This window comes from Ammospiza caudacuta, chromosome 6 (assembly GCF_027887145.1).
Source record: "Ammospiza caudacuta isolate bAmmCau1 chromosome 6, bAmmCau1.pri, whole genome shotgun sequence".
Classification (NCBI taxonomy): Eukaryota; Metazoa; Chordata; class Aves; order Passeriformes; family Passerellidae; genus Ammospiza; species Ammospiza caudacuta.
The window spans coordinates 39,582,125-39,594,531 of record NC_080598.1 but is presented as its reverse complement, the minus strand read 5'-3'; the positions used below and the strand labels follow the sequence as shown (position 1 = coordinate 39,594,531).

The window sequence follows — 12,407 nt, the reverse complement described above, 5'->3', positions numbered from 1 at the left end:
AATTGGCTCGATAATCACTTTCATCCTTGGAGGCATCGACCTGGTAGGCAAGTGAACAGCCCAGGATGGCCCTCTGCACAGAATTAGCCTCTGTTTATGTTAGATAAAACACAGCAAGGGATTTGGACAGTTTTTGAGGGATGTGGGGAAAGTGATTTTTCCTCTCTTAGGCAGAAGAGAAGTTAGCCTAAGAACTACAAAACCAAAATTACTTTTACAGGTGTGCTGTTATTGTAATAGAGCACATTAAGATGTTGTAATCAAGTCACATCATTTTGCATAAAAATTTCAGTCTGAGCAAGACTGTAGAATTGCCAGACAAGTTGGAAGGTTTCTAAGCAATCTGATTGTTTGACCAGATAACATTTGAGAAACACAGATCTATTTCTGCTATTCCTCGACTTTTTTCCAAATCAAGGAATACGCTCAGGCCACAGGGGAAAACTGAAAATTTTAAAAATGTAGGCCTACTAAGCTATTCAGAAAATTTTAAAAAGCTAATTAAAGAGGAGGAGAAGAGAAAGATATCTACTGTACCCCGGATTTTACATTTTTTCAAAATGCTCAAAGCATAATGGAAAAAGGAATAACCTGTATCTAACTGCAGATATAATACATTCTAATACACTTTAATATCTTTAAGATCTTGTTTTGATAATTTCTCACACTGTCCTCTTAGCCAAGATTTAAATTCAAGGAAAAAGAGCAACTAAAAAGTCCTTGTCCCTCAAAAAAGTAGAAACGCAGATAGTGAAAGGATAACTGTTACAGGATGTTTGATCTCTCTCCAAAGTTCATGAACATTTTCTGGTAGAAGTCAAGAGGAAAAGGTGAGAGATTCAGTTAAAAGATGTTTGTGACCGACCCAGGCATCCTGGAAAAAGATGACTGAAGTCTCTCTACTTGGAAAGATAGACAATAGCAGTGTCTGCAAAAAAGACACTATCATAGCATAAATTGTGTTTGTTTCTATGCCAATAAATGATATATGGTTCAGATAATAAAGTCACAAAGCAGGGGGGGAGTGCTAACTCCAAAAAAGTTCTAAATTAACAGACATCTCAGATACAGAATATTACCCTAGATCATCCCAAATTACTTTTTTTCCCCAAAAAGATAGAAAGCAGCTACCAATAGTTTGAAACAGTAGACCTTTCCTTGTGAGAGTTAAGGGATATAAAGTAAAGCAGAACAGGAGCTGAATCCAAGTTACACCTCAGAAGGATTCCAAGAAAAATTTTGCTGTAAAAGCAAATATATTTTATTAAAAGTATAAAAAACTTAATGGATCATGAAAGCATCTCAGCATTTTAAGACAATACAAGGACACAGACAGCACTTGTATATTTGCTTGTAGCAAAACCATAATTTTTAAAAATCTCTTTTACAATATTCACAATTGCTAACAGCTACAGTGAATGTGTTAGAGCAATGTAAAAGTATCATAGAACAGCTTGAGTTAAGTGCAATGCCAGATGAAGGACTAAAATAGGACATTCTGGAATCTGAAGAGTTACAGCTCATCCAACTATCTTCCTGAAGCACTCATGTGAAGCTGAGCTTTCCAGGAAATTTCTCAAGGGACAATATAAGAAAAACCTCCCACTCATGCTATGTGGCTGGTTCTGAGAAAGGGCACTGCAAAAGTGAGACAAACAAGTATTTTCAAAGGATCAGCGGTGGGTAGTAAAGCCTTAGGTCATGTAGCATGAAAAGAGACCAGCAGCAAACATCAAATCCCTAGGGAACAAGCCACAATAAAGAAACAATGTTCTTGACTACAGAAAGAGCAGAAGCACAGACAGATCTGCAACTGAGATATTGAGTAAATTTTCACAAGAGAAAGAGATGATCTGTGTGCTGAGCAATTTTTCCAAGGAATAATACAAAGAGTCTGCTGTGGCCTGGATCCCCAAACCAGTCTTATCACCACAAGCCAACTGACAGCCAGAGGAAAGAAATCAGTTCTAAGCATCCAAAACAAATAGATTCATGAAAATGGAATCAGACATCTCCTGGCTGAGGAAAACAAACTATGAGAAAACGAAAAATTGTTTGTCTTACTGCTACATTTGCATTTTGAAAATTATATTCAGAAACCATGATGTTATAGACTTTTATCCAGTATCTATATAATTAATTTTTCTCATTATGATTTGGACAACGGAGCAGAAAGAAGATTTCTTAAATTTGCAGATGAAAACAATGAGTCTGCTTGGAGGAGATACTTGTGGAATGAGATAAAAGAAAAACAAGTTTAATAATAGACAAAAGTAAAATCCTACATGTAAAATTTCATGGATAAGAGAGAGGTGAAAATACCATTTTGTGGGAAATGAGATTGGGAGCTGCAGTGAATTACAAGCTGAACTCGAGTCAATCATCTCCTGTTGTTTTGGAAAGCAAGAAAATGCTAAACTGGTATGTGTTGTTTGACAGATATGTGAAACACTTTTTCCAGTCTACTCAGCAATGGTCAAGCTTCACACTGAGCTCACTGTCAAGCCTGGGCACAACAGTTCCAGAAGGACACACATCATTGGGAAGTAGCCCCTCAGGAATACTGCCAGAGGACAGAAGAAAAACAATATCTGTACAAGGATGTAGTTGGATTTTTTTGTTTGGTTAGGATTTTTTTGTTATGTATTTTGCTTCATTTTTGTTATATACTAGATAGATAAGCTATTCAAAATTTATCTAAAGCCTATGTTATATTATACCATATAAAATAATTTCAAAACACTTGTTTCTACAGTCATATTTCTTTTTGTCTGTATAGAGTTTTACAGGTTACAGAAGTTCTGTATTCCTAATGAGTTTGTTCAAACCTTCCTTAATTTGTTTACATAGCTAAAACCCTTAGGACAGTATTTTATGAACTCCCATTGACTCTTGTGACTTCACAAATAAACTTTACAAAGAAGAAAAACCATGAGGAATGCTATTCATTCACTGACTCATTTTATAAATAAAATGTATTAGTGGACATATGAGGGTGAGCTGTACGTACAGAACATTCCCATTTCATAAGCAGGCACAAATCAGTTCTGCTTGTGCTTTGAACCAGCCCAAAGCTGGGTGCAAACACCACCCACAATCTCCACAGAGCTCCAGTTTCAGCTCAGCACTGTGCTAATACAGCCACAAGCATTTCCAGATCAGGACTAGCACCAAGCCCAGCAAGACTTCTCATGCCTGCCTGCAGAAATCTTCTCACAGTATCTGATAAAAACTTACTGCACATTGTGGATTTAGTCCTTTCTTTTTGTCAAAAGCTGGCAATGTCTATCCTAATTTTTTTTAGAAAAACAGTGGGACCATTAATAAATCATGATCAGCTCTCTATTTAGTTAGGATTTATTACAGTACCATCACTCTGGTTGGCGTTAGTATACACTGTTGTATTTTAAGACAGTTTACAGCTACAGTCCTAAAATAAACACAAATAAAATACCATTGCACTGAGTGTGAAGGAAGACTGTGTTCACATAAACAAGCTTCAGAATGCAACTCTGAAGACAGCTCACTCTGAAGAGATAACATTTGTGCTATTTTTGGAGACTGCTACCCTCAAAAGCATGCTTCATCTGCTGCAGCAAACCAGGCCATGCAAATGAACATACACTTACGGTCCCAGGCATTACCTATTTGAATTTTGCCTTAAATTTCAAATGAGTGGCCCCGTTTACTGGAATGTTGGGAATTTTATTGGAATTTCATTTGGGAGTTTTAGATACAGAAGCCCATTAAAATCAGTGGGAATATTTCTGGGCACTTGTGAGATGGCCAGTCAGGTTACTGATAATGTCTTATTGCTTGCTTTTGGAGAATGAACACGTTCACGAATATGGTTATGACTGTTGAATTAAGTGATGAGCAAATAACGCTGCAAAAAATCTGATAATTGAGTGGTTTCTATTACCTCCCTTAAAAGGATTTATTCACTTTTTAACCCAGGCTGTCAGATATGCTTCCACAGTTAGGACAAGCCCTTTTGTTGATTTTACTAACAGCAGAGTTGAAAGAGAAGCCTGCGATACAAACCCCACCATACCTTGAGCTGCACCAGGTGCACATCCACGTGCTTGCTGTCCGAGTCCTGCTGGACGGAGTGGGTCAGGTCGCGCACCCTCTCGGACGTCATCCGCAGCCAGGTCTCAATCTCCGGCAAGTGGAGAACAATCTTCCAGTCAGCCCCCGTGTGCAGAGGAGGGGGCTTCTCATACTGCTGGCCAGAGTCCAGGTCCTTCATGACGTCCCCTTCCCCTTGTTCCACTGTGGGAGTCATGTTTATGAGCATGGGAGAGGCATCAGATGGCATGGGATCCAGTTCTTGTGTCCTCATGGGAGAAAGTGCTACATCCATGGCTAGCGTGTCAAAGCCTAAACCATACTTCCTTCAAAACCAGCTGCAAAGATAAAAAGAAAACACACCATTGTTTTGAGACCAAATTCAGCGACAAAATGCTCAAAGACAAGGAGTAAATGATAATGCCTGAGATGTATTGCACGTCTAAATAAATTCTTCACCCTAAAAATCTATACTGAAGTTCAAGACCAAATAGATTTTTTCAAAATAACTTTGTTGAACATGATCTTTGTATGAGTAAAGTAACGACTATTGCATTTCTCTCATTGTAATTTTCAATTGTAATTTTTCATCTAATTTCGAATCACCTTGGAAATTACAGTTTTCATTAATGAAAAGTATGTTCTGATTTTTTACAACTGTAACACAAATAAATGAACATTGACAAAGTCAGCAAAACTTTACTGAAGTCCTCAAGTTAATACAAGACTGGTATCCATAAACGAGTAGATATTGGAACATATTCCTTGGCCTGAAATTTAAGACTAAACACAGAATATTTCAAGATTTATTTACATTTCCCTACTGTCCACTCTACTATTGATCATGTACAACAAAAAATTTGCACAGAAACTTGAAGCAATTATTGAGGACACTTGGTTGATTTCTTGATTTTCCTTTTGAACTTTAAATTCTAGCAGTTTTGTTAGATTAAGAACTGTTGCAATAACCAACAATTCTAACAAAGCATAGATATAATAATTCCCAAGGTAAAAGCATGTACCTAAAATTAAAACATCATTTAACAAAGTGGCTTTATGAAAGGCCAAATACTCTGTCATCAATATACACTTATGAGATCCACTGAAAAAAGTAAATAAGTAAAATATTTTACTTTGTACTTCCTCTCTATGTTCTAGTTACATGTGTACTACACATGAAGAAGGCTGCTATAAAATCTATGCATAAAAAAAGGAAAAAAAACCACAAAACCAAAAACAAACAAGCCAAAAATAACCCAAAACAACTTCACTTATTTAACATAAAATCTCTAAGACTGTAGAAAAAACAGACTTTTCACTGTTCAATCAACACTGTGACTACTGAGTTATAGTCCTAAATATTTCAGGGGGTCTCAGCATCCAGAGACTACTGCTGCAGGCAGTGAGAGTATTAAAAAAGTATCCAGTCACAATTTCACTTGTCATAGCCAGGAAGGACAAAAAAATTATATTTTATGTTAATTCGATTTTATTTTCTACCCTGCCACTACTTAGTAAATCAGTGCTTGCACATCTATCACACTCACAAAACAGTACGTTAAAGTTATACTAAATAATAACACTAAATATAAATTTGGTACTTCAGAACAAAAACTTTAATCATTGCAATCAAGCAAAGAAAATGGAAGAAGAATCCAAATATTCTCAGTGCCTGCTGTATAATTTCCAACTCTTTTAGCTCAAATTTTGAAAAATCATTAATTAAAATGTGTTAAATAAAAAGTTCTGCAGCAAAGGTGGGTGAAAGTAACATTTCAGCATGCTAAGTATTTTCTAAGTTCATCCCTTTACATTACCTATTTTTCAGCTTAAACTCTGTTGCTAGAAGTACTCAACATAAATTGTTAGAAAAAAAACAGTGTAATAACATTTTTGTCTGAGACATTGCTGACCACAGCCCCGGTTCTAAAGAATTCACCCAACAGCTGAAACTATGTCAACATTTTAAACGTATTATTCACATTATTTTCTCCTGAAAGTGAAAGTTTGGTGAAACACAGGTGGTCCTTATTTCTGCATGTTTACTGTTAAACATGCGAACCAGAGAATCAGCTGTGAATCACTAAATGATACCAAAGCACAGGAAGAGCAGGGCTTCCTTCCTAGGTTTTTCACAAAAAAAAAAAAAAAATTTCAAACAAAACAAGCCTGGCACTCTTGCAGAGTTTTTCAGTATGACTCAGCTCTAGTAAGGACATTAAAGCAATTAGCAAGGAGAAATGAAAACATGCTCCTGCAGAAGCAAACAAAAGCTGCTCCATGCTGCATGCAGAGCACTTCCAGCTTTCATGCACCGAGCGGGCAATTAGCAGCCATTAGGAACCTGCTGACCTGGCTTTTGTTACGGTGCGCTTGACTCTAAGAGTGGCTCTCCAGCATTACAGCTAATGCCTCCTTAATCCTAGCAGCTCTTACACTCAAGTCCTTTGCATTCTTCCCTTTCTGCCAGACCACAAGTTGCAACACTTCAATTACGAATATGGGGAGAAATTTTAAAATAAAGAATTCTTTTCATCTTCTAAAAAAATTATAAAAAAGTAACAAAATGCACTGTGGATACTAATTAGCAAGGTCTGTGAAAGCTTTAAATAGCTCACAAATGCCCGAAAGGAGAAACTTGCAGCTACAAATGACTGAATCCAAACACTAGGACACAGATTTCTTCATACTGATTCCTGGCAGACTAAAAAGGCATCATCATCATCCAACTGTGCTGCGAGAAAGGACAGCTGGAAGGTTCATCCTGCGGACCGAAGTGGCGCGGCCACTCTGGGTCTCCCACAGCCGGCGGAGAAAGCGAAAGCTCCGCGTCCGCCGCCGTCCCCTCGGCCCGCCCGCGGCTCCGCCCGCGCTGGCACGGCCGGGCAGCGCCCTGCCCCAGCGGCACGGCCGGGGAACCCGCCGAAAACGGGAAATCCCCCGCGCAGAGGCGCTTTTACAAAATTCTAATGTTGGAGTACGAAATAGCAAACAACAAGGCCCAGCAGCAACAGCCAGCCTCGTAGATATATCCATTTTGTGCAACTCAGGAGTTACAAAACTTGCCAAAACACTCTGGGATCAGAAGTAGGTTGTGCTAGACAGAAGGGTTAAGAAGGGATGATCAAGTTAAACAATACTTTGGGGTCCTATTGATATTTTAAGTGACTGATTTAGATGCTGGACTTAAATTTGGTTATATTTCTGGAGTGTTTTGTTTTTTCCAGATTTTGTGACAAAATGTACAAATAGGGAATTGCAAACCACTACAATAAGTGTTAGAACATATCAAAACTGAATTAATTTTTTTCGAGGTGATCTTTATACCTTGCAATTCTTTTTTTTTTTTTTTTTAATGAGGTAAAGAAGGGATTATTTTCCTTCTAAGCAGGACCTTATCACTCCAGAATTTCTTTTTATAAAACTCAAAAGCTATGTTTAGTCTCATTTTCTACATCACAAAACCCTGGTAGCATCAATGACAATTTTAGGCGGGCAAGCCATACTAAATCACATCCCAGCTTGTTTCTAAGCCAAACCTCTTCTGTACCCAGAAGAGTTATACAAACCAGCTGATATTAAATTTGCAGGTGAACAGATGAAAATGCAATGTCAAATCAATAAAAAAGTTCCATCTTTCAACATGTGTAGGGCATAACCTTATTTTCATCATCACAATCAGACTGAGAGTTATGATCCCATTATTTCTAAAAAATACTCCTCCAATTATTTATTTCTGCCACTTCAAAAGCTACTGCTTCAGTCTGCTGAGGGGCACATTTAAGAACTATATAACACAGCCACCACACCTTGCATTCCTTCTGGTGGGAGAAAAAAAAATAGATGAATTGAACATATTTTTTTGCCTTGTGTTAATTCTTCATATACAGTTTTACATTGTCATGGATCCTTGTATAAAAGGTGAGAGATCCTGTGTAAGCACATGCACACATATGCTTTCTATCTTCATCTTCAGTAAGTGCATTACGCCGAGCAGATGGCTGATTACCTTCCACTAATCACACCGACAATCTCACTTTCCCCTGCTTTTCTGCTCAGTCAGATGCTAACACTCTTGCACAAAACATAGAATGTCTGTGTCAACCATAATAAAGTTTATCAATCACCACAAGCCTTGGAAGGCTTCTCACACTCATTCTGCTCCCCAGTTGTTCACATTTCCCTTGTTTATAAATTGCAGGCCACATTCACTCTGCCAGCATCAGATCATCCACCCTTTCCTCCAACAGCAGTCAGCTCCTGTCAAACAAAGCATCATTAAGCATTTTAAGCCATGGAGTAGTCCAGTCATTGATCAGTGGTGCAGACACTGGGCCGAATGAATGTTAATGAGCTCTAATTTCCCTTACTGTCACATATTGTTAAAATCAGCCACAATCACTATACAGCCACCTGTCTGTCACGTAAATAATTTATTTCAATCCCAAAAATGCCACAAAAAACCCCAGAGAAACTCCATCACTAAATAATTTTGTGTGCTTGCTGGCTTTGAAATCTAATGATGTAAATTTTAACATCAGATTTAACAAGCGCATTGAGGCTGAATTTTCTTGAATATATACAGTGAAAACAAATGTCTCACACAGACAAGTTATATTATAATGTCTTTTCCATTTCAGTAGTCTCAGGAATTCTCTGCCAAGTTTAAGGCTCATTATACTTTTCCTTGAAAATGTAATCAACTGTATCAACTACAAAGATAAATTATGTCAGTGCACAAAAAACCTGAAATATATAATGTCAGTTACATAGAGAGAAAATTGAATTTAATATCACATACTACACTGATCTTGTTGCTGATTTCTTATATGATTTAAGAAATAAAATCTTTGAAATAACTGAATTCTAATGGACCCAGTTTAGGTTCTTCTCTTCATATCATGCCTTGTGAATGTGTTTCAGAAATACTTCCTTTGCAATTATCCTATGATTATATTTAAAATTCTGACCAAACTGGACAATTTCTAATTTAGGACTGCTTGGCCTCCTATTCCATGTATGACACACTTAGAAAGTATATCTGATAGGGAACAGGATGATGCCTTGATTCCTTCAGGATATAGACCAGAGAGGCTTGCGCAGTAATTCCAGTATTAAACATGAACACTAACATGAATCATGATTACAGTTTTTAATGTGACTGACTTAAAGTCCATTAAAAAGTCTGCCCCAAGCCTTTAATGGCAGCAAAGCCAGACCATGAATTTTTAACTGAGGAAATCCAACCATGGATGTTCAAGTTCCTGATTATGTGAATAAATCAGAATTTAAGACGCCACAATGACCCAACAGAATCTTTGTTATTTATGGTTTCTTTTTCTAATATGAGGTGAAAGAAAATGTGGAACTCAAAGGCAAGTGTTCAGCCAGAAACTGGAAATTATTGTGGCAAATCAGGGAAAGTGGAAATTCTACTGGAGGATTTAGCAAAGGATCTGTATGAAAGTGATGGCCTAGCAGGAGAGACTGTGAAACAAACCAACAGCCCATAAGGTCCAGGCATTACATACCCAGGAAATCTCCCAGAAGCCAAGGGTAAAACAGGCAAATTGCCAGTTATGGCGTACATGACCTTCCATTTGGAACTGCTTTGGTTCTTAGGATATCCAATTGCAAAGAAAGGTTCTGCAGATCCTTTCACATCATGTTTATGCCATGAAAACTTATGGAAACTGTAGCAGAATGAGGCAACACCATTTTTTTAGAGGAAGACCCTCCCCTCCTGTTCCTGAAAAGCATACTACTGGTGAATTCCGACAAAATGCTTTTGACAAGATTCAGTGCCAAAGGCTAAATGAGTCTAAATAGCCATGGCATAAGAAGGAAGGTCCTTGCGTGGACAATTAATGAAAACAGTAAACAGTGGAATGAAGAACAAATGCGGATCACAAGCAGGGTTTCACAGAAACCTCTGCTAAGCACTATGTTTCTCAATAAACAGATTAATGACCTGAAAAATGGGTGGAAAATTAAGTGGAAAAGGTTTGTAGGAGGTATTGGGGCAAATATCAACTCTGAGTAAATGAAAGATGTTCACAAGGCAAAAAACTGAGCAATAACATATAAGATTAAACTTATATAGACAAATATTAAGTTATGTGTATGAAAAAGAAAAACAATCCAACCAATCACAAAAAAGGTGAAGTCTTGCCTGAAACAATGCATTAAATTTATCTGCTCCTAGCTCATATAATTTTATGTTCTCACTTATAAAAAAGCAGGCAGGCTAGCTGGAAATGATCCCACTAGACAAGTGCCAAGAGGTACATCAGAAAAAATTCTACACGACAACATATACAGACATTGAAAACAATTGTGTAGTGCCAGACTCATACAGACAGAGAAATGTATTCAGAGAGTCAAGCATATTGTGATGAGCAGTTGTGTTTCCTGGTCCTTTCTAACTCAGTACAGGCGTGCCTTGCAGTGAGTATCTGGGAGATGATGTGCTACAAAGAGATTAGCATTAAAATGGACAAAGACAAATTAGCTGCTTCATATGAACTCATCATCACTTCAACATCCTTTATTAGCTAACTGCTCTACACCATCTTGGGCCTTTGTTGTCCTAATTTTCATTCCAAAAAGCCATCAGTACATAGAGTCAATTTTTACACACTGATGTTTCAGCTCACATTTAAGTGGTTTTTTGTTGGCTTTTTTTTTTACGCATTTGGGCAGGTTGTTTCAGCTTCCCTGGATAAAGCCATTTTTGTCATTCTAGTGGCTAAGAGTGAGGAAAATACTTGCAAATATAAAATAATTTTTCCCTTCAGCTACAAAAGTCAGATGGTGAAGGATGCATAATAACTACTCTAGCAAGAAGATGGTGTCTTGTTCCAAAATTTTTCTCCAAAGAGATAGTGTGAAACATCTTTTAAATTGGAAGATAGCAAAATCAAGATTAGGCTTGGCTGAATATTAATCTGGATTTAAATGATCTTTCAGTATAGACAGAGGCAGTGAGATATAAGAGAGAACATTGTGAGCTGTTTCTCCTATCACAGCAAAATGAAAAAAACTGGTGCAACTCAGCTCAAAGTTAGGGCAAATAAAAATAACATTTCGCTTCAATTTCACACTCTAGTTTCATCGCAAATAAATGCTAATTGCTTAGGAGAAATCTTAACATTTTTTTCTGGGAAAATTTTCCAGGGGCTAAATGAGCTTATTCCTTTTAATTATGGAAGCTGATTATAAGAAATTAATTACATGTATCAAGAAGCAATATGACCTCATAATAGATCAGATAAGAACTTTCTCACATGTATTGTACAAAGTATGTCAACCACAGCCAATGTCTCGCTGCCTTCCAAGTCTTACGTCTTTCTCTAGCAGAAAGACCGTAATTTCAGCTTCTTCCTTAAATATGTTACAGGTACTACAATAGTGGATGTTCTGTCAATCAGTACAAATGTTATTTAAAAAAAAAACAAACCCAAACCAACAGCAATCCACCTGCAGAATTCTTCAAGGCACAACATTACTATGTCGGACCCAACAGTGCAACTAGAGGCATTTAAATTTCCCCAGCCCCAATCCTAATGATAAATAAATCAAAATAGCCACAAGACATGCCATCATTTCTGAAACCAGTTTTGTTACATTAAATTTTTTAAAAATTATCATAAGAAAGGTAGAATTTTGAAGAAACTGCTGCTTTTTGGAATTATGGACAAGGCAGCTGCTGACACCAGAGAGCCCTTGTGAAAATCAGCGTTCTGTGTAATATGAGACAACACTAAGTAAGAATTTACAGGGGCAGTTAGTCACAATCATGTAAAGTTTAACTATAAATAATTTACCTGTTCATTATAATATTTTCTCAGGTCTTCTTTAAAAGAACACCAAAGCAATTGCTTTTTTTCCTAATTTGGGGATTCACAAAAATAGACCAATTTCTTTGGACCAGAAGCTGTTTCATTGTACTGAGTCATGCTCATGAAAGGTTCTGCTATATTGTTTTGGTTCATGATAGTGCCTCATGTCAGTAACACACTATCAAATGTGTGCATGCCATTGTTTCAGACATTCAGCTATCACAGTAATAGTGCAGTGTAAAATAGTTTCTTTATTTTGGGGATTAATTTTTAATATACATTAAAACACTTGGTGTACTACAAGGATGACCCGCAGCTTCAGTAACTATTCTGCAAATTCTTCCCTCCTCAATCATGATGTGGATAAAATCCTGCCACTTCATGTTGATTTACTGGTCAGCTAAAAATAGATATCTAGTCCTGTTGTGTAATCAGTCAATTGACCACAACACACAAAATTAAGGCACAAATGTTTTTACCCTTTTAAGTAGTTCT

General features: G+C 37.1%; 1 protein-coding gene across 2 annotated transcripts in view; it reads right to left on the bottom strand.

The window, feature by feature from the left end:
- AKAP6 (A-kinase anchoring protein 6) overlaps positions 1–12,407 on the bottom strand; it is a 256,747-nt gene that overhangs the window by 205,452 nt on the left and 38,888 nt on the right. The window contains exons 1-2 of one of the 2 annotated variants that reach the window (XM_058807157.1): positions 6,424–6,484; positions 4,055–4,409 (exon numbers count right to left, since the gene is read on the bottom strand). In XM_058807157.1, coding sequence (XP_058663140.1) covers positions 4,055–4,366 — 312 coding nt within the window. In that variant the 5' untranslated portion in view covers positions 4,367–4,409; positions 6,424–6,484. Of the gene's footprint in view, positions 1–4,054; positions 4,410–6,423; positions 6,485–12,407 lie in introns of those variants that run through there. The other variant, XM_058807155.1, reaches the window with a different exon arrangement.